At 45.7% G+C, this 24,112-nt stretch overlaps 4 protein-coding genes across 12 annotated transcripts; 2 read left to right on the forward strand and 2 right to left on the reverse strand.

Annotated features, from left to right (window-relative positions):
- Nucleotides 1-1,637: 1,637 nt before the first annotated feature.
- s100v2 (S100 calcium binding protein V2) lies at nucleotides 1,638-6,126 on the reverse strand. Its single transcript, XM_061818086.1, has 3 exons — nucleotides 5,949-6,126; nucleotides 3,252-3,383; nucleotides 1,638-2,361 (listed from the first exon to the last, which is right to left on the reverse strand). Exons 1-3 carry the CDS (start codon nucleotides 5,955-5,957, stop codon nucleotides 2,191-2,193), a joined length of 312 nt encoding a protein of 103 aa, XP_061674070.1. The 5' UTR covers nucleotides 5,958-6,126; the 3' UTR covers nucleotides 1,638-2,190.
- A 522-nt stretch (nucleotides 6,127-6,648) lies between these two features.
- thap7 (THAP domain containing 7) lies at nucleotides 6,649-21,554 on the reverse strand. 7 transcript variants are annotated; one of them, XM_061817720.1, is made up of 7 exons: nucleotides 21,417-21,554; nucleotides 21,042-21,159; nucleotides 20,174-20,242; nucleotides 10,045-10,124; nucleotides 9,806-9,943; nucleotides 8,763-8,864; nucleotides 6,649-8,631 (listed from the first exon to the last, which is right to left on the reverse strand). In XM_061817720.1, the coding sequence occupies exons 2-7, from the start codon at nucleotides 21,048-21,050 to the stop codon at nucleotides 7,806-7,808; spliced, it is 1,224 nt and encodes a 407-aa protein (XP_061673704.1). In that variant the 5' UTR covers nucleotides 21,051-21,159; nucleotides 21,417-21,554; the 3' UTR covers nucleotides 6,649-7,805. The 7 variants fall into 7 exon arrangements, with proteins under 7 accessions (XP_061673704.1, XP_061673708.1, XP_061673725.1 ...); XM_061817724.1 differs by lacking the exon at nucleotides 20,174-20,242 and having other exon boundaries at nucleotides 6,650-8,631; XM_061817741.1 differs by lacking the exons at nucleotides 20,174-20,242; nucleotides 21,042-21,159; nucleotides 21,417-21,554 and adding an exon at nucleotides 20,925-20,958 and having other exon boundaries at nucleotides 6,650-8,631.
- LOC133499657 (protein TMEPAI-like) lies at nucleotides 11,218-20,118 on the forward strand. 2 transcript variants are annotated; one of them, XM_061817926.1, is made up of 5 exons: nucleotides 11,218-11,345; nucleotides 13,742-14,145; nucleotides 18,177-18,328; nucleotides 18,432-18,482; nucleotides 18,591-20,118. In XM_061817926.1, the coding sequence occupies exons 2-5, from the start codon at nucleotides 14,136-14,138 to the stop codon at nucleotides 18,996-18,998; spliced, it is 621 nt and encodes a 206-aa protein (XP_061673910.1). In that variant the 5' UTR covers nucleotides 11,218-11,345; nucleotides 13,742-14,135; the 3' UTR covers nucleotides 18,999-20,118. The 2 variants fall into 2 exon arrangements, with proteins under 2 accessions (XP_061673910.1, XP_061673902.1); XM_061817918.1 differs by lacking the exons at nucleotides 11,218-11,345; nucleotides 13,742-14,145 and having other exon boundaries at nucleotides 16,391-18,328.
- ssr2 (signal sequence receptor, beta) lies at nucleotides 21,521-23,437 on the forward strand. Of its 2 annotated transcripts, none has more exons than XM_061817980.1 (6): nucleotides 21,521-21,649; nucleotides 22,186-22,346; nucleotides 22,461-22,559; nucleotides 22,935-23,043; nucleotides 23,120-23,197; nucleotides 23,272-23,437. In XM_061817980.1, exons 1-6 carry the CDS (start codon nucleotides 21,521-21,523, stop codon nucleotides 23,380-23,382), a joined length of 687 nt encoding a protein of 228 aa, XP_061673964.1. In that variant the 3' UTR covers nucleotides 23,383-23,437. The 2 variants fall into 2 exon arrangements, with proteins under 2 accessions (XP_061673964.1, XP_061673973.1); XM_061817989.1 differs by lacking the exon at nucleotides 21,521-21,649 and adding an exon at nucleotides 21,655-21,776.
- The last annotated feature ends 675 nt before the right edge of the window (nucleotides 23,438-24,112 follow it).

Here is a 24,112-nt window from a genome sequence, read left to right on the forward strand (position 1 = left end):
GGTGTCCGATTAATGTTGCGTGCTTTTTGGATGAGGGAGGAAACCGGAGGGCCCACCCGGAGGAAACCCGCGCTGGCACGGGGAGAACAAGCAAACTCCACACAGACGGGGCCGGGATCGAACCCGCGACCCCAGAACTGTGAATTTACCAGCTCCTCCCAACGTCCAACCCATAATTAAACAAGTAAATAATACATCCCTGTGAATATTTTGATATTGTCAGGTTTCCATCAACTACAGCAGTAATGCTAGGCTTCTTACCCCACCTATGGCATTTCTTGCGTGTTAGCATTATGTGGTGTGGCTAAAACCCAACATGTAATATTCTAGTACATACACTATATACTTATACTATATATAAAATTGACTGTAATTAGTCCTGCAATGAATATTGCGTTCATTTGTACAGGTACTTGGTTTTCACTCATGGCGCAGTATCACTTGCTGATTGCGTCGAGGGGAACAGCGGCAGCGACCCCGAAAAAGATTTTGCGGCCCCTTTTCAAAGCCGCTTTTTACAGCTGCTACAGTATTGTTTGGGCGTTTCCCGATGGCAGTTGCACCCAAATGGGGGGGGGGGGGGGCCAAAGTCCAACCCTGCGCTCATCGTCGACAATAATAAACAACTGCGATCTCGACGCCATTCGCTTCACGACGCGGAATCGACGACTTTTGACCAACGTTGACCTCGAGGCGAGATGGCGGAATCCAACATTTGTGATGTCTACGTACATTCAATATAATAGCACGATATCAACTATGTATTTTATAAACGTCACCTATTTCCCACCTTCAGAGGTAGTATTTGAGCCTGTTGTGTCAAATTTGGAGTCAACGTACCTCGCCGGTTTTTTCATTCTGCAACCTGCCATGCCGCAAAGGCGTGAATAGTCGAAAATCTCCGGCGTGAGTACAGACTGTTCAATCCCTACAAGTTTATTTAACGGCTACCAAGTCATTAATCCCGATCTGGCTCGTTGCTGGGAGTCCCCCCCAACCGCGGTGTGTCATTTTGTTTCCCCCAGAAGTACCTGTCAAGTCTTTCGATCGCCGTCTTCTACGAGTAGACCTCCCCCCCCCCCCCAAGAAAGCGGACCGGTTAAAGCTCGCCGGCGGCCTTTAGTCGCCCAGTTTCGAGTCTACGAGTCAGATTCAAACTACGGCAAGCTAACCGGAGAGAGAGAGAGAGAGAGAGAGAGAGAGAGAGAGAGTAAAACGGCTAATCAGAAGTAAAGGAGATTAGAAAGGATTAGTGGGGTGACCTTAAAACAGCCACGTGGTGGGAAGAAAACCGCCCCCCCCCCCCGCCCCAACCTCAAGACCTACTCGTCAAACAAACATGGCCGACATGACCGAAGAACAGGTCTGTGCCGCGAAGGAGATCCAGTACCACGTCCAAGGGGAAGCCTTCGACTTACAAGTCCTCGGATCGCAAATCACTCGTAGACTAGCAAAAAAATCGAAATGCCACAAAATCCATCGCGACCCACCCGAAAAAAACTGGAACTTGGATCCGGATGCGGTTCCGTAGGCGAGGATGACCCGTTGTGCGGTTCTTTTTCCCGCGCCGGTTTTCGCTTCTCGACCAACATTCGACGCGTTTTCCGGACGGCGTTTTGAGCGGACTTCAGACCATCGGTTGTGCACAGGGAGTGAATTTATTCAAACAATATTTCACAGACTGGTTCTCGTCGACGCCGATCTCATCCGACCGCCCGTAAAAAATACATTTCATAAGTAAACATATTTACTATACATGAAAAGGAAAATACAAAGGATGCGAGTTAATGATTAGCGCGGGTTTGGCCTTTTGTACCCATTCAATTTAATATATCTATTTTTTTTTATTATACTTTGGTTACTTTCGTCGGCAATCCCACCTTGCCGACGAAAGAAGGTGAGTTCATATTTCATGAATGAAAAAAAAAAAAAAAAAACAGGAAGATGAAAAAACTTTTCTTGCGGTCAGAAAGAAAACTCGCCTGCTTTGGATGGTTTATTTTTATTACACAAGTATGATGGAAATGTTAAAACCTGTCGTATAGAGATGATTTGCGTATAAAAAAAAAATGGAATGCCTTGCACTTGGGTCGTATTTTTTTTTTTGGTATTCTGCCCAACAACCGGTGATGATGGGTTTCTACATTTCCGTGGGAGGGGGCGGGTTTTTTTTTTTTTTTTGGAGGGTCTTCACAGGAGGGCGCAGCTGCACGAGGTGCCCTTGTTGCCGCCGAGGATGCCGTGCTGCGAGGTGGCCAAGTTCTGGATCAGGTTCCAGAAGTGGGAGAAGGAGATGCCCTCGCCGTCGCCCACGCCCATCTTCCGCAGAATCTCGCTCAGGCCCTGTTCTGTCATGAAGCCCTGCGGAAAACCGGAAAAACTTTTAAAAAAATGCTTCTAGATCTGGAAAGTCTACTGGGATTCAGGTCTTCGGGCCACCGTTTTAAAGACTTTGCCGTTCATCCTAGCGGAGACTCTACTGTCACATAAAACACCAGACACCTTCCGCCAACTGTTCCAACCCCGCTTCTTCGCTTCCTTACCACACTCGCCATTGCTCCGCCCTCAAGTATTTGAAGTCATCCACCCTCGCCATCTGCCCCCCCCCCCATTCACCCACATATACTCTGTTTTACTTCATCACGGTCCAAGGGGGATTCCAGTCCGACCCCATTCCGTCAGCCTATCCATTACTACCGCAAACATGAAGGGGCTCAGCGCGGAACCCTGATGCACTCCCCACCTCCACCTTAAATTCTTCTTTTTCTTCTGGACAAAAAACTTGATGCTCAGCAGTGAAAAAAATTGCTACGTGGAAAAAGCAAGGCCGGCACGGTGGCATAAATCAAACGCGTTTCCCTTGATTGTCAAACGGGGTCATTTTGACCCGCAACATCGAAATCGCGAGTTCTTTTGCTGCAGGGGGAGGGAAACAAAACTGCTTTCATTTAAGGAGTACTTTAAAAGGTATCAATCATGGTGTTTACACACCAGAAGGCAGCGGAAAAGACGCTTGGACAATATGTGATTTGCTCCCGAGGCTGCGAGTGCGGTCGGCCACGGTTTCCTGGTTCCACCCCCCCCCCCCCCCATCCAAAACCTCCACTCGCTGAATCTTTTAGAAACGTCCCTCGAGTCCGAAGAGGCTGGACTCACACGTTGTCTGGGCGCACCCGAGCCGCTATAAATCCGCAATCTATGCGGGTTTGTCTGCGGGGACTCTACCCCCCCCCCCAGCACCACGGTCTCACCTTGGCCAGGTTGGGCAGCTGCGAGGACAGGAGCCCTTTGAACTCGTCCATCTTTAGCGTGGGGGCGTTGTCGGCCGACGCCGAGTGGAACTGGGTGACCAGTGTGTTGATGGCGCCCTCCAAGTCCGAGTACTGGACAAATACAAGACCACAAGTCTTACACCACTTACTGGAACTCGAGGCAGTTTTTTTTTCCCCTTCCAGTTAGCTTGTCTATGGCGTTTCGCAGTATTTGTTAGCATTCAGCGACAAAATTGCACAGTGCAGTTGTACGTTTGTGTTTAAATATTATAATATTGAATTATTTTTTATGTGTCAGTTTTACAGTAAAGAACATATAAACAACTTAAAGCAAGCACACTTTGCGTCTTATTTTAACAAATGGAAAAAAAATGTTTGTACATGATTGGCCTGTGTTGCAAATTTTCACCGACGCAATAAATTGGGTGCGTTCGATATTTTTTTTTGCTATTGTTGGAGTAAATGTCGGAGCAAATTGAGGCGCTTCGGCGCTTTGCTGCCATCTTGTATCATTCTGGTACCAAGGAACTATGTTGGAGCAAATTGAGGAGCTTCGGAGCTTTCCAAATCACGTCAACATAGTTCCTTGGCAACATGATGGCACCAGTGCAGTACTTTTGTGTAAATTAACCTACCCAACTCACTTCAACATAGCACCAAGAGGCTTGTGTAAATAAAACTATTCAACTCACTGTAGGGTAGTTCATTGGCACCAGGGTGCCAGCAAAGCACTATATTTGTATAAATGAAGCTCCTCAATTTGCTCCAACATAGTTCTTTGGTATCAGGATGATACAAGATGGCAGCATAGCACTATAGTTGTATAAATGAAGTTCCTCAATTTTCTCCAACATAGTTCCGTGGAACCAAAATGATACAAGACGGCAGCAAAGCACTGAGAACCCTCAATTTACTCCAACATAGTTCCTTGGTACCAGGATGATACAAGATGCCAGCATAGCACTCAAATCCTATCCTGAAACATTAAAACTGTCACCCCCCCAAAAAAATTATTTTAAATAAACATTAATTGGACACTCTAAATTGCCCCTAGGTGTGACTGTGGCTGTTTGTCTCTATGTGCCCTGCGATTGGCTGGCAACCGGTTCAGGGCGTAACCCCCCCTCCTGCCCGTCGACAGCCGGGATAGGCTGCGGCACTCTCCGCGACCCTCGTGAGGATAAGCGGCAAAGAAAACGGACGGATGAAAAACACATTACGAGGCATAAAATGTACATGGCATACTGTATTATTGTGCGTTCAGGACGCAGGTGTCAAACTCAAGGAATGGGGGGCCAAATGTGGCCCGCCGTGTGATTTTATGTGGCCCGCAAAGGCAAATTATGAGTATCAACTTCTATGATTTAAAAATAAAAAAAAAAAATCTGTCATATCGAGCAATATCCTCCACCCAAACAACAGCAATATTAAAAAAAAAACAAAAAACAAAATAACAAACATTACCCTTGATTCGTGATACCAAAACTAACTCACGCATTTCATTTTTTGAATATTAACCCCCCCCCCCCCCACGGAGAGGGGGAACCGTAACGACAAGCACAACGCGGCCCCGGCGACGGAAAACGAGTTCGACGCCCCCGGTTGAGGAGTTTTAAAAAAAATGTACAAATGGCGCCACGGGTTCCACCCGCCCTTGCAACATATCAAGTCACATGAGACGCACACACACGTTAAGTGTGTCCCCCCCCAAAAAAAAAAAAAAAAATATGAGTAATTCCATGCATGTAGGCCGCTTTGTCACACACGCAGACACGCAAAAAAAAAAAAAAAAAAAAAAACCCACCACACCCTTTTAAGAATGACGAGCTGGTGCAAGCCCTTCACCTCTGCACTTGTTTTTTTTTTTTTAAGGCTACGACGGTTTAGCTGTGATAGCATAAAGTGGAATTTGCGTGTGTCGCCCACTTCAAAGAGTACATTGATTGTTTTGAAGTACAGATACATATTTTTGCGTGACACAAAATGTCTGCGGTGAGGTTTAAAATACAGCAGATTTGTGAGCATGTGTGTGTGTGCGTGTGGAGGGGGGGCATGATCGACTAGCACAATCGAGGCCTTTCATATTAAGGGGAGAAAAAAATAGATTTTTAAGTAAATTATATTAATATAATTTTCTTTGGGAAGTAATTAAGATCCTGGCATTAATAAAGAGGGTGGGGGGGGGGAGTTTATACATCCTCGCATGAATAATATGCAATCTGCATGGAGTTGGATTCCATCCCGTTTTTATTTAGATAATTATTTCATTTTTTTAATAAAAAACAAAACAAAACGCCATCTTGTTTTAATTAAATAGAGTTAATGGTGCGCGTGCGCAGTCCGGCCACTGGAAAAACTTCTTCATACGCTTTGGGAGGGGCCGCTCGCAAGTTTCGGATCGCACTCGCAATAAAGTCCGCGGTTCGGGACGGAGAAGGGGAAAAAATAAAAAATAAAAAGCGGGCGAGGAAAGTCGCATGCGATCCATAAAAAAAAAATAAAATAAAAATAAGAAAATAGTTAAAAGTTGCTTTTTAGAACGCGGGTCCGCGAGTGATCGTTTTTAGCCGTGACCAAAACCCAGTTTAAAAAAATAAAAAAAGGTTGTAAAACACTAACAAGGCAGGCGCGAGTTCACAACGGAACCGAAACGCTGACGCGGATTCGGTTTCCTACCTGCGGCATGTCGACGGTCGGGTTCGAATGTGGCAACTTTTCTTTTTTTTTTTTTTTTTTTCCTGGTCCTGCGTGTCTATCCGCTCCTCTCGCTGTGCGTGTGCGTGGATCTGCGTTGTTGTCAGCAGCTGGCAGAACTCCCGGATCCTCCCTCCTTCCCCTCGCTGCAAAAGACAAGAGGAGAGAGAGGGAGGGGGTGCGGGGGGGGGGAGCATTTATTAAAAAAAAAAAAAAGGGGGGGGGGGAACTAAATGCGCCATAACGTGACATCATGACAACGCGTGTGTGCGTGTGCATGTTTATGTGTTGCAAAAAAAAAAACTTCCTCAAAACGCCTTCCAGTCCACATCTGGAAACTTTTAGCACGGATTTAGACAGTATTGTTGCTGTTTTATTATATCATTTAAAAAAAAATTGCATTGAAGTGCAAGATGGTTCGAAGCACTTTTGAAATCATAGTAATTAAAAAGATTTTTAAAAAAAGAGGAGGACGCGGAAACAGGCACAACCGCATTCCTTCGATCTGGTTTTATGAGCGAGGGCCGTCACTGGGGTGTGTGTGGAAGTGTGTGTGCGTGAAGGAGGGAGGGGGGAAGGCTGGGGGGGGGGCTGCGCCATATTTTGGTTCACATTAACCACAGGAATTTAGTTTTTGAAAAAAAAAAAAAAAAAAAACGCAGATGGTGAGCGTTTATTCGATGATGATGTCCTTGAGGGGGTGTCGTGTTGAATATGATTTAAACGTTGTGTTGGAAATGGGATATGGGTGTGTGTGGGGTGTGCGGGGGGGGGGGGGGTCATCCAAAACAAGCCCCCGCCCACTCGAAGCTGCTCAAACATAGGAAGAAGGGGTCGCCCGCCACGCCCGATCAGCAAATTGTTTCGGGGTGATCGCATAAACTGGAGTGCGTTGCCGATCAATAAAAATAAAATACAAATAAAATACTCCGTTCCCGTAAGATTATTACTGGCGTGCTCTCTCTCCCAAAAAAAAAAAAAAAAAAAAAAAAAGTCAATGTTTGCTTTGGAGGGCGGCACGGTGGAATCAGCGGGTAAAGCCTTGACCTCGCAGTTCTGAGGACCCGAGTTTGATCCCGGCCCCGCCTGTATGGAGTTCGCGTGTGCCCCCCCCCCCCTTGTGCCTGTGTGGGTTTTCTCTTGCCGCATCCCAAAAACATGCCACATCTAAATTGCCCCTTGGTGTGATTGTGAGCGCGGCTGTTTGCGATTGGCTGGCGACCAGTTCGGGGTGCAACCTTGTGAGGATAAGCGGCGGAGAAAATGGACGGATGGAAAAGTTGAATTACTCGTGGTGTTCTTTGTGCACCGAAACTCGAACCGTAATTTGTATGAAACTAACGTGGGCGGGAAGCGCTGTTGTTGGAAACTTTTGGGAGGGGGCGGTTCGAAAAAAAAAATGATTAAGACGTAGCAAAATTCAAACAAAAGTGACATATTTATGGCGGGAAGATGGACGACTGGGAGTCGGTTCCATAAACTTGTTCGGGGTGCGGCTCTAAAAAAAAAAAAAACAAAAAAAAAAAACGAAAGATTGCGCAGGAATAATGTATTGCAATCAGGAGTAAAATGAAGATTTGTCATGTCATTATCCAAGCCGCTTATCCTCACGTGAGTGCGAATCGAGTTATTCCGGAACGTGATTCGGGGCGTGGTCCTTGAAAAGTTATTTGTACACAACGGGTATATTCTGATGCAAATTGGAAATTTTATTCTGTGAATGGATTCCTTGAGATGTTTCGAGGCGTGGTTCTGAAAAATCCAAAAGCAACCTTGACCGCCGGTTGGACCCAAAACCGCCGCGGTGAGTCTTGGAATGACATTTTTTTTTTCAGTTTTTCAGCCGGCGAACTCGCTGCTGAGCTGCAGGTGAAACCCCTCCAGGTGCTCTTTCAGTTTCTCCCTCACGTCTTCGCCCGTCGCCGTTCCGTCCTCAGGGTCCGCCCGGGACCCCGGCGAGGCCCGGCCGGCGGCGTCGAAATAATTCCGGAGCTGGCTTTCGTCGGGGACGGGGACCAGGATGAACTGCTCCTCGCCTTCGCCTTGTATCCACAGCAGCGGCGGCGGCGGTCGCGGGTCCCGGTGAGGACACTCGCACAGCTCACGACGGCAGTCGGGCCGGTTCTGCGGACTTTGGACTGTGTGTGGGGAACTTGGAGAATTTGCCCCCTTGGACTTGGCTTCTTTCTCCATTTCCGACTTCCTGTGCCCTCTCCCGCAGTGACCGCAGTACTTCCCCGCGTTCTCGCCGCCGTCTCTGCTGCCTTGCATCTTCTGCTGCCTGTCGCGCAGCCTCAGCAGGGAGCCGCGCAGTCGGTTTTCCCGCCGGCGGGCGGCGTGCAGCTGCCGCAGGGTCTTCTCCAGGTAGTCCACGGCCTTGTCGTAGCGCTTCCGCCACACCAGGGGGCAGAGCTGGGCGTAGCTGTGCTCCTTGGGGAGGTAGAAGCCCGGGCGCGGGGGGAGGCGGCGCATGTAGCGCGACGGAGAGACCGGCCGAGGGGGCGACGCCGGCGGAGGCGAAGGCGTCTCGTCTCGGAGCGGTCGCTGCCCCTCGTTTTCTGGCGTCTCTTGAGGGGCTCCTGGTTCCTCCTGGTTGGTTTCCTCGGCGGATTCATTTGGAGTTTGACGCTTGTCGGGGTTTTGCACCCCCGAAACACGCCCGTTTCTACACAGTAAAATGCACACAGCGACGACGGGGAGGTCAGCGTAATTAGCTAAAACAGCGCTAGCCCAACGGTGCAGCGGCACCTTGACTCAAGAGCGACCCGACCCAATCAAAACGTCACCCTGTCCCACCTGTCCTCCAGTTTCAGGAGCTTCCCCGGGTTTTTGGATTTGGTCACCGATGTGGAATCAAACACGGTTGGGAACGCATCTTCCCTCAGCCTCCTGATGCCGCTACAACCACACACAAAAAAAAAACCCACATACATTTAGCGGGATTGTCCTCGTTTGACAGCAAACCGCTTAGCGCATTTGAAACTCTGACGCTAACCAAAACAGGTGCACGTTTTTAACTGTCTCTCAAAAACATGATAGCACAGCAACTTCGCGCATGTTACAGATCAGGGGTGCCCAGACTTTTTAATTTTTTTTTTTTTACCCCGAGATCTACTTTTCAAGCAGCCAGCTTTGCAGCAGTCAGATTTGAACCCGAGGCTGTAAATAATGTTGAATATTCGGATTGTTCTTCGGGCGGAATGACTCGGAGTTTGGCGAGCGTTAGCCGACCTTCGGCGGCCGTTAGACAGGCTGCGGCGGGTGTTAGCCGAGCTTCGGCGTCCGGGGAGGCCGTTAGCCGAGCTTCGGCGGCCGTGGAGGCCGTTAGCCGAGCTTCGGCGGCCGTGGAGGCCATTAGCCAGGCTGCGGCGGGTGTTAGCCGAGCTTCGGCGTCCGTGGAGGCCACTAGCCATAAATGGCGCCCCCCGTGGTAATCGAGCGTTTGGAACGGCACGTTACACGTCACATCCGCGCACGTAGTTCGTGCGACTCGCGAAAATGGCAGCGCTCCTCAAAATTCCTAATTGTCGAAAAAAATCTCATAACATTATTAAATGAGAGAGGAATTAACATCATATTGTCAAAATAAAGTACATATTACATGAGCTATTGGATACATTATTAGTGCAGTGTGTGTGTAAGGTAAACTCGAAAAAAATAGCGTAGCGGAGCAGCGGTGGTTGTTAGCTAAGGTTCCGTGTGCTGCCTAAAAGAAACCAGTGGATTTTTCTTTTCATATTTTATATGTGAATTGCGCCATTGGCTGTAACAACCCGCGATCGACCGCTACCGATAATATCATCGATCGCGGCAGGAGAGTCGGACACGCGGTTGCCGACCTGCAGCTGGCCAGCTCGAAGCTCTCCGGCGTGAAATGTTTGGAGCAAAAGTAGACAAAGTTGGACCGGGGGTCCCAGGAGTCCGGACGGCGGGAGTTGCAGATCCAGAGGCTCCGACGGGAGGCTTCTTTGGGCAACCTGGGCCGATCCGATATTCAACAAACATCAATCTTTAGTTTAGCTGTGCGACAAAAAATGAATCAATGCATAATTGCTAGTAAACAATGCCGGATTATTACTTGTGGAATGTGATGCCGGCATTACGAGCCTCACGGTTGTCATGGGATTTGCAGCCGCCAGCGGAGCAATGTCGAGGCATCTGAAAAAGATGCCAATGTAACATTTTTTCTTTTTTTTTACATCATCACACCATCGGCCAACATGTGATTTCATGAAAAAGACAACTTGAATACATTCATATTTTAAAACATTTTGAAGAGTGAAACACATTCCAGCGCAATGAGTGGACTTCAAAACAACGCCGATCTTACGATGCAATAACGTCCTGAGAATTATTGTTTTGTATGAAAGCGTATTACTGCCACACCAAAAAAAAAAAGTCACGTTTTACATAATTATGTGAAACATATCACATAATTATAATAATCATTTTCACTCAATCAATTATCATAGTTATGTGATATGATTCACGCATAATTCTGTGAAACATATCACAAAATTATGTGTAACGTTTCACATAATTAAAAAAAAAGTCGCGTTTCACAGAATTCTGTGAATCATTTCACAGAATTCTGTGAAACATATCACATAATTATGTGAAACGCGACCTTTTTTTATGTGAAACGTTTCACAGATCTATGTGAATATTATGTTACATATCACATAATTATAATAATAATATTCATTCAATCAATTATCATAATTATGTGATATGTTTCACACAAAATTCTGTGAAACATATCACATAATTATGTGGAACCTTTCACAGAATTCTGTGAAATGATTCACATAATTATGTGAAATGCGACCTTTTTTTATGTGAAACGTTACACAATTATTTTTTTGGGTGTGGCAGTAATACGCTTCCGTTGTTTTGCCTTCCAAAATAACTTGACATAGATATCCAATTATTAAAATGAACTGATCCAATTCATTGAAGTCCACAAAAGCAACATTAACTCCGAAAACTCTCAAGTTAAATACTATGAATTAACTCCATGCGATCATAATTGGTTTGATTCTTTAAAACTAAAATGTGAGGTGAACTTAAAAAAAAAAAAAATCACACAGCCGGCATTTGAAAAGTTGCACTGTAATTATTATTAAAAACCCGACAATGCACATTCGAGATAATTATAGCCTATAATTATGTATTCTACGTAAATAAAAAAAAAATGACCCGGAAATAAAACAAAGTGCCGCTCTTCAACGCATGCGCACTGCTCGTGTAGCAACCACATGCTACCAACCTTGACGTCAGTGTTTGAACAAGCTACAATAACAAAACTTGTGTCACATTTTGACTTTTCACCATGCAGATTTCGTCAAATCGTCGCCAAGTCGACACCCGGCTAACTTTGTAATGTTAACTTCTTCGAGCGCAAAACAATGTTACGCGCTAACGCGGAAAGAGGCGTCGGGCGAACTGCGCGCGAACGCGACAGAATATCACGCGTCATTTTTTCACGTTCTGCCTGGAAAAAAATGATAATTACCCTCCAATTTCGGTGTTTATTGTAAAAGAATTACAACCCTGCGCTGAGTTGACCTCAGGAAGATGGCTGCGGTGTCTTTCCGTCTCCTTTTTCCGGCTTTGGCGACGTCATAGTTTTTTTTTGTAAAAACTTTATTTAACCGACCAACACAATTTGAGCGACAATTGAACACCGTTTGCGGACAAATATTTACGTAGGTGGCGCAGAAAATGAAAAAAATGCGATTAATATTTAAATATATAACACTGAACTACTGTAATGTGAAAATACTAACTAGATTATCCTGACTGAAAAAAGAGAGGGCAATGGAAGGAAGGATGGAAGAGAAGATAAGGCAGAAAAGAGAAGGAAAGAATGATGGGGGAAAAGAGAGGGCAAATGCAGCAATGGAAGAAAAGGCGAAGGGATGAACTAAAGAAAAGATGGAAGAAATGAAGGATGGAAGAGAAGATAAGGGATGAGAAAGAAGGAAAGGATGATGGGGGGAAGAGAGGGCAAATACAGCAATGGAAGAAAAGATGAAGGGATGAACTAAAGAAAAGATGGAAGAAATGAAGGATGGAAGAGAAGATAAGGGATGAGAAAGAAGGAAAGGATGATGGGGGGAAGAGAGGGCAAATACAGCAATGGAAGAAAAGATGAAGGGATGAACTAAAGAAAAGATGGAAGAAATGAAGGATGGAAGAGAAGATAAGGGATGAGAAAGAAGGAAAGGATGATGGGGGAAAAGAGAGGGCAAATGCAGCAATGGAAGAAAAGGCAAAGGGATGAACTAAAGAAAAGATGGAAGAAATGAAGGATGGAAGGGAAGATAAGGGATGAGAAAGAAGGAAAGGATGATGGGGGGAAAAGAGAGGGCAAATGCAGCAATGGAAGAAAAGGCGAAGGGATGAACTAAAGGAAAGATGGAGGAAATGAAGGATGGAAGAGAAGATAAGGCGTAAAAAAGAAGGAAAGGATGGGGGGAAGAGAGGGCAAATACAGCAATGGAAGAAAAGATGAAGGGATGAACTAAAGAAAAGATGGAAGAAATGAAGGATGGAAGGGAAGATAAGGGATGAGAAAGAAGGAAAGGATGGGGGGAAAAAGAGGGCAAATGCAGCAATGGAAGAAAAGGCGAAGGATGAACTAAAGAAAAGATGGAGGAAATGAAGGATGGAAGAGAAGATAAGGCGTAAAAAGAAGGAAAGGATGGGGGGAAGAGAGGGCAAATACAGCAATGGAAGAAAAGATGAAGGGATGAACTAAAGAAAAGATGGAAGAAATGAAGGATGGAAGGGAAGATAAGGCATGAGAAAGAAGGAAAGGATGATGGGGGAAAAGAGAGGGCAAATGCAGCAATGGAAGAAAAGACAAAAGGGTGCAAGGCAGGAAGAAAGGATGAATGGTGCTCAAAAGTTCAGAAAGGGAAGGATGAACTAAAGGAAATATGGGTGGATGGGAAGGAAGGAAAGATGGATGGAAAAGAAGGAAAGGATGATGAGAAAAAAGTATGAAATCAAGAAAAGAGAGGGCGAATACACCAATGGAAGAAAAGAAAAGGGTGCAAGGCAGGAAGAAAGGATGAATGGCAGGAATGGTGTTCAGAAAGGGAGGGATGAAGTAAAGGAAAGATGGGTGGATGGACGAGAAGATAAGGAAAGGAAATAAAGGAAGAAAGTTGCAAAAAAAGAGTACAAGTACGGGAGGAATGAAGGTAGAAAAGGGGTCCATGAAGGGAAAGCATGAAAAGGGATGAATGGCTGGAAGTCTGAACTAGAAGAAAAAGATGGAAAGAATGAAAAAAAGGAGGCTGACTAAATGGAAGGAAAGGGGTGTGAGCATGGAAGGAATAAAAACAGGATGGAAGAGAAGATAAGGCGTGAAAAAGAAGGAAAGGATGATGAGAAAAAAGTATGAAATCAAGAAAAGAGAGGGCGAATACAGCAATGGAAGAAAAGAGAAAAGTTGTCATAATTGTCATATTCACAGAAACTTTATTAACCGACCAAAACAAATTGAGCGACAATTTAACACCGTTTGCGTACAAATATTTACGTAGGTGATGCGGAAAATTGGGGGTTAATGCCATAAATATTTCAATATATCATACTGAACTACTGTCGTCGTTGTTTTGACTTTTTAAATGACTGCAAAAGTCACATAAGAAGCAATGACATTGCCGGTGTGCCTAATATTGCGTATTAAATGTAGTAAAATGTGCCAAAAATATGTTGTTTATTGTTTGCGGGGATGGGGGGGGGGGTTATTTTATTTCTAGATATTAAACGCAGAGGCTGTCTGGAGGATGACGTGTCTGGGTCTGGTTTTCTGGTCTGGCTGCACCCCCGCCCCCGTCCCCGTCCTCTCATCCATTCCTCCCCCACCGAGTCGAGGGAGGAGGAGGGCGGTCCGTAAATCACAACGGCCTGGCGGCAGCCAGACGCGGATACACAGCACCGGAGACGACATCTTTTCTCTGGCTGGAATGAGGATCGGAGCTCCTCCGGGGGCCGCGGCCATGTAGCCGGGGACTGCATGCGGAGGCTCCGGCGGCAGTGGCTGCGGCGGCGGCTCGTCCTCGCTCCACCCCCCCGGCTTCCCCGGCGTCCCATTTGCGAACCCCCCCACAGTCCAATGGTTATTGCTCCTGCGCCGGATCCCAGCCACGGGGCATGGATATATGTAAGTCACCTGCTAAACTACATATTTGGCATCTTCAGCACAGGATTTAGAACGCATTTATGTCTGTTACAATGTAATAAACATCCCGCACGGTGCGCTGAGGTTACCTGCAGGTGCGACCCAGCTGCAGCGCAACTCTTGCAGCACTTTTTTTTTTTTTTTTCATCTGATGGCATCATAATCATCATTTTGTGACTTATTATGTGGCGGGGCCATGCGTGGATTGTGCAGTGCTGTATTTTTGCCGCTGCTCCCTTAGCCCGGATGGTGCAGCCACCAGATGAGCCGAACTCCCAAATTCTAAGAAGATTTTGCTGCGACATTTGGTACTCCTCTATGAATATTATTAAAGAAAAAACAAAAAACCACAATCATGGTTGTTATGGAACCACACTTGTTGTGTTGCCAATCAATATACAGTATTTTTTTTACTTACCACTAGCATTTTTTACTTGTATAAATAGGATATTTCCCCATATATCTCCTGTACGGATGTACCCAAGAAAGTATCTGGCAACAGTTACGATGTCATACGTTGAAAAATATCACGTAATAAACGTCGCGGCAGGCGTTTGCGGCGCTTTGGAATCTCTGTTTCCGTATGCATTTCAAGTGTGACATGTCCCCTATGGCCGCGTTTACATTCTATGAACACATGAGACACCCCCCCCCCTTTACCCCCACCAAAAATACAGAATTAAAAAATAATACAGAAGATGAATCATACAAATGGTACAATGAGTTAACCTGGACCGATTCTTCCCCACCGCTGAGCTAAACGAGGGGAACCCCGACATCACGCCACCGTCCGTCATTATCCGACACATCCTTCGGGTCACAATTTTTACATCATATTTAATAATTTCAATGTTCGCTGTCATTTACATATCCGGCGATCCCTCTTTCATTTCAATCATCTGAGTCTTTATATCATTAACAGATTCATAGTTTGTTTTTACCTGGCTCGATCAATTCAGATAGGCCGAGTAGTCTTACTTTATTTTAGTTTTACTGTATTTAGCGTAGGCTCCAGCACTCACCGCGACCCTTGTGAGGATAAGCGGCGAAGAAAATGGATGTTTTTCCCGTTATAGGTTGGCTCGGTAGGTTGATAGATGCACATACGCACGGGATTGGTACTCTAGCTAGCTAGCTCGCTAGACAGATCAAATGTTTATTATTGTTTCTTTTTTTCATCTATGAAATGCGATTTTATTTTATTTTTTCTCTCCATCGGTGGTGGGAACAAGGCCGGATGAGGTTGGTGGTGGGGGGTTGGGGGGGGGGGGTCGACACAAAAAGCACAGATTGATTTGCGATGCAGCAGACTCCTCATTAAAGCCGGCTGTCTGTCTGGGGGTCGCTCGCTCCCCCTCAGGGCTGGGGGAGTAGCGAGGCGGGGGGGTCAAGGGTGAAAGGTGAAGGTCTGTCAGCCAGGATCTGCGTCTGGGTCTTTGTATTCTTCCCTTTCGCTCTTTGTCCGCCCGGCGCGAGACATTTTGCGTTTTCACCTCGGGGGGGGGCAAATTTAATAGTCGCACATCTGATCCGTGGTTTGGCGCACACGCCATTTTTTTTCTTCATATTTTGTCGTTTGGAGGCCGACGAGGAATCAGTCAAGTGGGTTTCGGGAGGCTTTGATTGGACTGGACGTGCTTTGGGATCAATACTGCACTCAAAACATATCACAAAAGTATCTGGATTATATTCTGATTTGTATCACGTGAATCGCTTCATTTTAGCTTTATTTTGGCAGTGTTATGGATTAATAAATGGTAAAGTAGCTTATTTATTTATTTATTTTGGTGTGCAATAAGGACAGAATGCTGGAAAACTACTTTAAAAAAGTTGAAAAATGGCACAATTGATTCAAGCCAAAAATATTTGAAAAAAAATTTCAGAAATTATATTAAAATGTAATAAAAAAAAAATCACACATGTAACTCAACTTTTTAAAAAAATATTTTCTCCTTTTCCATGTTTGCGGAAAAAGAAACTGTCAAAAATATGTACAAAACAGTCAGTTAAAATTGGAGTGACAAAAAAAAACCGAGCAATAAAAAAAGAAAAGAAATTTGAATTGATTTAAATATAGTAGTAAAATTATAAAGATTTCATTAAATTTTTTTTCATCATGATTTGGACAAAACTTATCTTAAAAAAAAAAGTTGGATGCTATATGGGTAAATTATGTACCGGGAGTACTGTAATAACTATGTATCAAGCATACATTCAACTGTTGGTAGACAAACACAAGATGTAGCCATTTCGCTAATGCTAGCATAACAACGCTTCTATTTTGCGCCGGAATTATCTACGTCACGTCTCCCCAAAAGCTCGCCGGGCGCGCAGCATTATTTCAGTTTCTTCAAATCAAGGTCAGGGAAGCGGCGTTCCATTTGCATGCACCACTTTTTGAATATTAGATTGGGATTAGAGACATAGCTAATGAGCCAGATGGCGTCTGATCCGCGGCGCCCTGCCTTCCTTCTCGTCGGCCGCCCCCCCCCCCCCCGATGAAACACTGCGAGTGCGTGTGTATTGTGTCTAGACACGTCTGGGTAATAAATGGTCCAATAAATGATCCCTGCAACCCAGACCACATGGCTCATCCAGCTCGTATCACACCCCCCCCCCTTCAGTTTTACAACGCAATCATTCCCCTGTTTTAAATGAAGCAAAATGCATCAAAAGAGGCCCGCTAGCTAGCATTATCGGCGGCAGATCAAATTGATTTAAAGCCGAGACTCGAGCTGGTTCTGTTCTGGCCCGGGAGAGTTCTGTGGATATGCGTGTCAGTCAAAGCGAGTTTTTTTTTTTTTTGGTCAAGACATCATTTTTGATACAATTAAGGTCAAATGTTAAGAGGATCTGCGACCAAAAAAAAAAAAAAAAAAAAAAACAGCGCGATGGCCGCTCGGATGGGCTGCCCCGCGAGCAAAATGGCAGACTTCCTGTGTGCCGTTGGGCAACGGACTTTTGCCGTGCGTCCGCTCGTGATCGGGGTGCCGACCGGATTTCTTTTGGCTGAGTGAAATATGCATCAAGGGATGATTTAAGAAAAAAAATTGATTCAATTTGATGCCTTTTTAAGTGTGCTATAAAAATGCCAGCGGCACGTTGGAGCAGCTGGTAAAGCGTTGGCCTCACAGTTCTGAGGACCCAGATTCGATACCAGACCCGCCTGTGTAGAGTTTGCATGTTCTCCACGTGCCTGCGTGGGTTTTCTCCGGATAGGCTCTCCGGTTTCATTCCACATCCCAAAAACTTGAGACATTAACTGGACACTCCAAATTGCCTGTAGGTGAGATTGAGAGTGCGACTATTTGTCTTGTTTACCTTCATGTGCCCTGCGATTGGCTGGCAACCAGTTCAGGGTGTAACTCCGCCTCCTGCCCTGTTGACAGCTGGGATAGGCTCCAGCACTCCCCGCAACCCTCGTGAGGATAAGCAACTTAGAAAATTGATGGATTTTGATTAAATCTGGTGACTTTTTAAGTGTGCTATAAAAAAAATGCCAGCGGCACGGTGGAGCAGCTGGTAAAGTGTCGGCCTCACAGTTCTGAGGACCCGGGTTGGATCCCGGCCCCGCCTGTGTGGAGTTTTGCAAGTTCTCCCCGCGCCTGCGTGGCTTTTCTCCGGGTGGGCACCCCGATTTCTTCCCACATCCCAAAATCACGCAACATGAATTGGACACTGAATTACCCCTTGGTGTGATTGTGAGTGCAGTCATTTGTCTCAACGTGCCCTGCGATTGACTGGCTCCAGCACTCCCCGCAACCCTTGTGAGGATAAGCAGCTAAGAAAATGGATGGATGTATTTTCCTACAGGTCCCACCCCGCCCCCCCAGCCCTTATCTCGTCGTTAGGCATTGACAATAACTTTCTGCGTCGCGATTTCGGACGCCCCTGCTTTTATTTCTTTATTCGTGTATCGATTTTCCCGGGAGAAAGCTGTGGCCCAGTTACCATGACGACCAGAGCACCGGCGTGGCCGCCTCACCTCACTCTCGGTCTCCCTTCCCTCGCAGCTGAACTGGAGCTGGTTCAGATAGTTCTTATCCTGCTGGCGATGAGCGCGACGGTGCTGGTGGTCGTGTGCCTTCTCCTCCACTACCGCCTCGTCGCCCTGACCCTCCTCGGCAGGCTCGGCCACGTGCGGCCGGACCCGGCGGCGCCGCGGGTAAGCGGGCGCGGGGCCGACTGTTTGCGCGCCCGTTTGATGCTTGAACTTGTCGTAACCGGCCTCTGCTCGGTTTTTTTTTTTGTTTGTTTTTTTTTGCCAGAATGCGAGTGGGAGGCCGAACGGCGTGCTGACTCAACAGGCACAAGGCCGGGTGAGTCACGCTTCTTTTTTTTAAAAAATTGATTTGATTTTTTGTTTGCCTTTTTCTGCGCTCTGACGCGATGGAGTTTCACTTCTCTTTTCTCTTTTTGTCTTTCAGCCGATTCGTGGCCTCCACAGCCGCGCCCCGCCGGTCTTGGTGCAGTGTCGCCTGCAGCCCACCTACCCCTACTTGCCGCAGGAGACCCTCAACCTGCCCCCGACGGTCTGGTTCCCCAACGGGGAGGGCAAGGCGCCCCGCACGGGCCCCCGCCGCTGCTCCCCGCGACACCCCGAGCTAAAGCGCGCCTGCGTCCGCGCCCCTCCCAACCGCACGCTCGCGGCGGACAATTACACCCACGGCGCCGGCCGGAGGTCCGAGAGCCCCCCGCCCTCCTACAGCGTGACTATTGAGGACACGGGCTGTAAAAGTGCCCCCCCTGCTCCCAAAAGGTTACAAACGTGCTGGAGTCCGGCGGAGAACAGAACCTCCACCGAAGCCGTCCCTCATAACTCGTCGGTCACTTGAAAGGCTCAACCAAACCTTTTTCCACGTCATATTTAAATATTATCAAATATTTTCAATGCGGTGCTGAGAAGAAAAAAAAATCTCGTGGTGTTTTTGTCTATTTTTGTAAGATTTTTTTCCCCCCTCCTTCTGCTCTCCACTTCACAGAATGTTCCGGGCTTTGTGATGCAAAAATCCAGCTGAAGTTGCACAGAGAATCCTTCTTAATATGCTTTTTAAAAATGATTATTTTTTTTCTTTCTGAGCTGCTAAAGCTTTTCGCTTGAGTCCGAGGGGGCGTCTATATATGGATATGCTTTTTTTTTTAATTTAATCACGGTATTAATCAAGAGGCAATGATCCGTTTTTGTTTTGTTTACCACAAACGGCGGCGTTCACGTCACCGTCTCGAGCACTTTTTGCCTCCGGAATCGACAAAACGCGGGAAGGAGGAGGTCGGTTCCTCCCGATAAGCCATGCACAGCCATGTTCTCTCGTTTTTAAGCTGCAACTGTAGAAATTTTGAGAGGGAATAATAATAATAATAATAATAATAATAAAAAAAAAAAAGAATGACCCCTGTCGTTTACATTTTCACGTTATTTAACAAAGATTTTGTATTTATAAGGTGTAGCAGTTTACATTAAAAGGCTGAAATTGATGGAAAGCGTCATTTGGTTTTTTTTTCTACAGATGTAGGTCTGCAAGTTGTCGAGATATGAGATACATAAATAGATGAGGTGACAATAAAAGCCCCAGTAAAAGAAAGCATCAGTGAAAAGAGAGAAGAAATGTCCAATATTCAGAAATTTTTCCCCCCCAAAAAATCACAATTAAGATGCTGCATGTTGGTATGTGGTCAGTAATAAACCTATTTTAATTATGCCACAGAAATATCTATACAATCAAAGCTCCGTCCATCAATCCATTTTTCGGAGACGCTTATCCTCACAAGGGTCGCGGGCAAGAAGAAGTAACAGTCATCGTCGTAACAGTCGTAATTTTGCTTTTGAATTTACCTTGGGGATTAATAAATTATCTACCAATATCTGAACATATTGAGCGATTATTTTATTTATAAATATATAATTTATATATTATTATAATTATTTTATAATATTTTATTGTTCTATTTTTACGGTTTTTTGATTATTACAAAACTATAGGTAAATCTATACAAGAGGAAACCATATCACCTCCAATGCGTCAGAGGGCGCTGTGGACTTGACGACCCCCGTGTAGTGCCTGCCGGTCACGTCACTGATCTTAAAAAAAAAAAAAAAGCTCATACATATCGAGGGGTGTGTCGATTGGTTAAAGACAGTTGGACGCCATCTTGGCACTCCCAAAACGCGTGGCTAGGTTGTATTATGGTGGGGCTTTTCTCAAGAAAGTTTGGCATGTAGAATTAAAAGTGGTCGTGTGAGCTTGGTATGTTTTCCATTTCTGGTAACATGAAGGATTTTTAATTCGACTTGCTAAGCCAAAAAAGGCTATAAGTGCAAAGGAAAGACGTATAACACCATGACTAGCAAGAAACCTCGCATATTACCTAGGGCCCGATTTCCGTGACGTTAACTTTTCTCAAAATACGCTGTGCTCCACTATGTGAAATATAAGCATTCCATTTAAGAGTGCGGGCCAAATTTCTGACAGATATATTTTTATTAAGCCAGGGAGGCCCGAGGAACTGAATAAGGTAGACCAAATTAACGCTAGGGCTAATGCTAACAGGGCCGGTTAAAATAAAACTTACCGGTAAATATCACTGAGACACGCCTGTAACGCAGCAGCAACACGCTATCACAGCGCTAACGCGAGCGCAGCGCTCCGCGGGCGTTCACGTTCACTCTGGACGTCTCGGAAAGCGAACGTACATTTATACGTATATCTTTTTATCAACTTTTGTTTTAAGGTTAGGGTTAGGATATAACGTATATTAGTTACCTCTATGTAGAAGAACTCGATCGCCCCCTACTGTCTTCATCACAGGAGCCAAATAATCTTACAACAGCAAATAAACGTGATCAAATAATCATATCGCAGCAGCTCGATACGTCTTACCTTTTTCATTCGGTGGTCCGGAAACTGAAATAACTGCAAACGTTCGCAGGCGCGTTATCTGCCCAGTTTTGTCACGTTTAGAATCCATTTCCTCTTCAAGTGCTTATTTTGAGGGAACCTACCATGAAAAAATATATACATGTATACATTCATCACAAAATACAGTAGACAAATTCATCTTTACCAGTTGAACACTCAGACAGCATGAAGTTTGGGAAAATATTGACGTCGCTTTTTTCGCAGAGTGAACCATGAACCACTACAACAACCGTAAACAAAACTTTGTCCACGTGAATTAAACTTATCAGAAAATAAAAATAAAAAAACCTTTGCAAACAAACTTGAACAGTGTCAAAGTAAATCTTTCAAATTTACCTGTGGAATGTTTTTCTCACAGCCACGAAACTGGTCGGCATGTTTGTTTTGGGAGGATCAAGATGGCGGATATCTGCTTCCAGCGACTTCCGCTACGGTGGCCAATGAGCGATCCCGTCATTTTTTTTTTTCCGATCTGTTGTACACGTCGTGTCAACGGCAGTCTCCGATTTGCGCGCATGCGCGTCTTGACCTCCTTCGCTCCCGTGCTGCAAAAAAAGAAGCTACACACGGTAACCATCTCCCCTAATTTCCTCCTTTCTTCGTCAAAAACGCGCGTTTATTTCCACGTTCAAACTTCAGACGCAGCCGCTTGAGCGCGACGCAAAGGGCAGCGTGACATTTCATAGCGCCGTTTGTGTAATTGTTTTCAATTTCTTTTTTTGAATGGAAATGCTCTCGTGCCGTCTGGTCCACGTAAGCGTCTTTGACAAGCTACTGGACGCTAGCGAGCTGAACTTTGAGCGGACAGTGAAATAAATGCTTAAAAACAACAATTGAAGCATACTATAAGCTTATTTTTCTTCAGCCGCGTTGTTACAAAACTCCACTTCCTGTTTTTTTTTTTTTTTAAACTAACTCCTTTATTTTTCCACATAACATTGATCATGTAGCAAGGCTGTTTTTATGCTACATTTATCTACACACAACACTTTTTAAATATTACTACGTATGCACATCCGGTTAGATGCTAACGGCACTACGCTACCGAGCGAAATGATTTATTGTGTTAAATGTTACTTGTAAGCGCACTTTTTTTGCCTTGCAGATGATGAAGACGCTGCACGTCTTTTTGGTCTTGGCGCTGCTGGCCCTCGGTTCCGGAGAGGAGGGCGCCCGTCTGCTGGCGTCCAAGTCCCTGCTCAACCGCTACGCCGTGGAAGGCCGAGACCTGACCCTGCAGTACAACCTGTACAACGTGGGCTCCAGGTGGGAACACGTCCGCTGCGTCTGCACTGTTTGATCAAATTATTCCAGTTAGTCACTTCAGCACCGTTACGGTATACATTCCCCAAAAAACGAAAAGGTTGCGTTTTCTTCCAGCGCCGCTCTGGAGGTGGAGCTGTCCGACGATTCCTTCCCTCCCGAGGACTTTGGAATCGTTTCGGGCATGCTGAACGTGAAATGGGACCGCATTGCGCCGTATCCTTGAAAGTCTATTTCGGGGTTCCCGCTCAAGTGGAAAAATCTGGGTTGACGGCTCACCAATCGCACGACCATGTTCCCGCTTGGCCTTGGATCCACACTGATCCACAACTGTCAGCTTTGTTTTTGTGGACCCGCTGGATGCGTTTGTGCACCACGCGGGACAAACAAAACATTCACGTCGAAAGACAAATTAGCCTTCACTGAAGCTCACGTGCGAAAAAAAAAAAGGTTTGGGGGGCACTATTTGCAGAACTTTTCCTGTCAAAATAATACACATCCACCCAATTTGAGTAAAATTACAGGGGGCGCTGTGGAGTTGGCTTCTTTTCATATTGTGAACCTTAACTTTAGGGGGGGGGGGGCTTTCAGAGCCAGCAACGTGTCCCACACCGTGGTCCTGCGCCCCTTGAAAGCCGGCTACTTTAACTTCACCTCGGCGTCCGTCAGCTACCTGGCTCAGGAGGGCGGACAAGTTGTGGTAGGATTGTATTATTATTATTATTTTTTTCAAGATGGCCGACAGCGAAGTGACAGGCGCTTTCTACGCTTCGTAGGTGGGCTACACCAGCGCCCCTGGCCAGGGCGGCATCCTTGCTCAGAGGGAGTTCGACCGCCGCTTTTCCCCGCATTATGTGAGAAGCACACACACACAAACAAACCTGTTGACCCCACACTCACCCCCCCCCCCCAATCCTTTGCTCTCTAGCTGGACTGGGCCGCCTTCGGGGTGATGACCCTCCCCTCCATCGGCATCCCGTTCATGCTCTGGTTCTCCAGCAAGAGGAAGTACGACTCGCCCAAGGCTAAGAAGAACTGATGTTCGGGGGGGGGGGGGGGGATACACCTTTTTTTTATGGTTTCAGACTGGAGGGTCGGGGGGGGGGGGGGGTCTGCAAAGGGTTAAGTGGGCGCAAGAGGTCGGAGAAGCTTAATAACCCATATTGGGGGGGGGTCGAAGGTGTGCCAGTGATCAAACGTCAACAAAGCGGTTCCTAATGGGAGAACAATTGCAGTGACAGTTGCTAACTGTATATTGAACTCAGTTTTGAAGTTGTTACACTTCATTATCAATAAAAAAAAAACCTTTTTTTTTTTTTTAAACTGGCTTCTGATTATTTTGTTTACCTTCTTTATGTTAAGATCTTTTACTGGATGTATAAATTAGCAAAATATGTAACGTAATTTCCGGCCTACAAGCCGTGACTTTTTTTCCACACGCTTACAACTCTGCGGTTTATGCGGCGCTAGCGTTAGCGCACCTGGTTATAAGCCTCGGTACACAGAGTTTAACGCTAGCGTGAAATTCTCTGTGTACCGAGGCTTATAACCAGGTGAGCTCTGTAGGCCAGGAATGTTGTTGGATGTTTTTAAACCATAAACTACACTTGATCGCGTGAAATATCACCAGTTCTTTTCCATTTTCGGAATGCTTTTTGGTCTTTCAAAACTACATAACAGTTCACGAAGATTTTATTTTATTTTTTTAAATCAGTCTATTGGGCAAAAAGGATGACATTACTTTGCTAAAACTGGTTTCCAGTCTGTTT

The sequence above is a fragment of the Syngnathoides biaculeatus genome, chromosome 1 (assembly GCF_019802595.1).
Source record: "Syngnathoides biaculeatus isolate LvHL_M chromosome 1, ASM1980259v1, whole genome shotgun sequence".
Taxonomy (NCBI): Eukaryota; Metazoa; Chordata; class Actinopteri; order Syngnathiformes; family Syngnathidae; genus Syngnathoides; species Syngnathoides biaculeatus.

What these genes read in the sequence shown, in the direction of transcription:
- thap7 (XM_061817720.1), bottom strand. An exon ending in GCCGGCATCACATTCCACAA is followed by an intron (nt 9,944 to 10,044) that starts GTAATAATCCGG and finishes GGATCGGCCCAG; the next exon opens with GTTGCCCAAAGAAGCCTCCC. An exon ending in CTCCTGAAACTGGAGGACAG is followed by an intron (nt 8,632 to 8,762) that starts GTGGGACAGGGT and finishes TTTACTGTGTAG; the next exon opens with AAACGGGCGTGTTTCGGGGG.
- ssr2 (XM_061817980.1), top strand. Translation starts at nt 21,521, where the DNA reads ATGAGCGATCCCGTCATTTTTTTTTTTCCGATCTGTTGTACACGTCGT. An exon ending in CTGTACAACGTGGGCTCCAG is followed by an intron (nt 22,347 to 22,460) that starts GTGGGAACACGT and finishes GTTTTCTTCCAG; the next exon opens with CGCCGCTCTGGAGGTGGAGC. An exon ending in GCCGCTTTTCCCCGCATTAT is followed by an intron (nt 23,198 to 23,271) that starts GTGAGAAGCACA and finishes TTTGCTCTCTAG; the next exon opens with CTGGACTGGGCCGCCTTCGG.
- s100v2 (XM_061818086.1), bottom strand. An exon ending in AGCTGCCCAACCTGGCCAAG is followed by an intron (nt 2,362 to 3,251) that starts GTGAGACCGTGG and finishes GGTTTTCCGCAG; the next exon opens with GGCTTCATGACAGAACAGGG.
- LOC133499657 (XM_061817918.1), top strand. Translation starts at nt 17,957, where the DNA reads ATGGATGTATTTTCCTACAGGTCCCACCCCGCCCCCCCAGCCCTTATC. An exon ending in CGGACCCGGCGGCGCCGCGG is followed by an intron (nt 18,329 to 18,431) that starts GTAAGCGGGCGC and finishes TTTTTTTGCCAG; the next exon opens with AATGCGAGTGGGAGGCCGAA. An exon ending in CTCAACAGGCACAAGGCCGG is followed by an intron (nt 18,483 to 18,590) that starts GTGAGTCACGCT and finishes TTTGTCTTTCAG; the next exon opens with CCGATTCGTGGCCTCCACAG.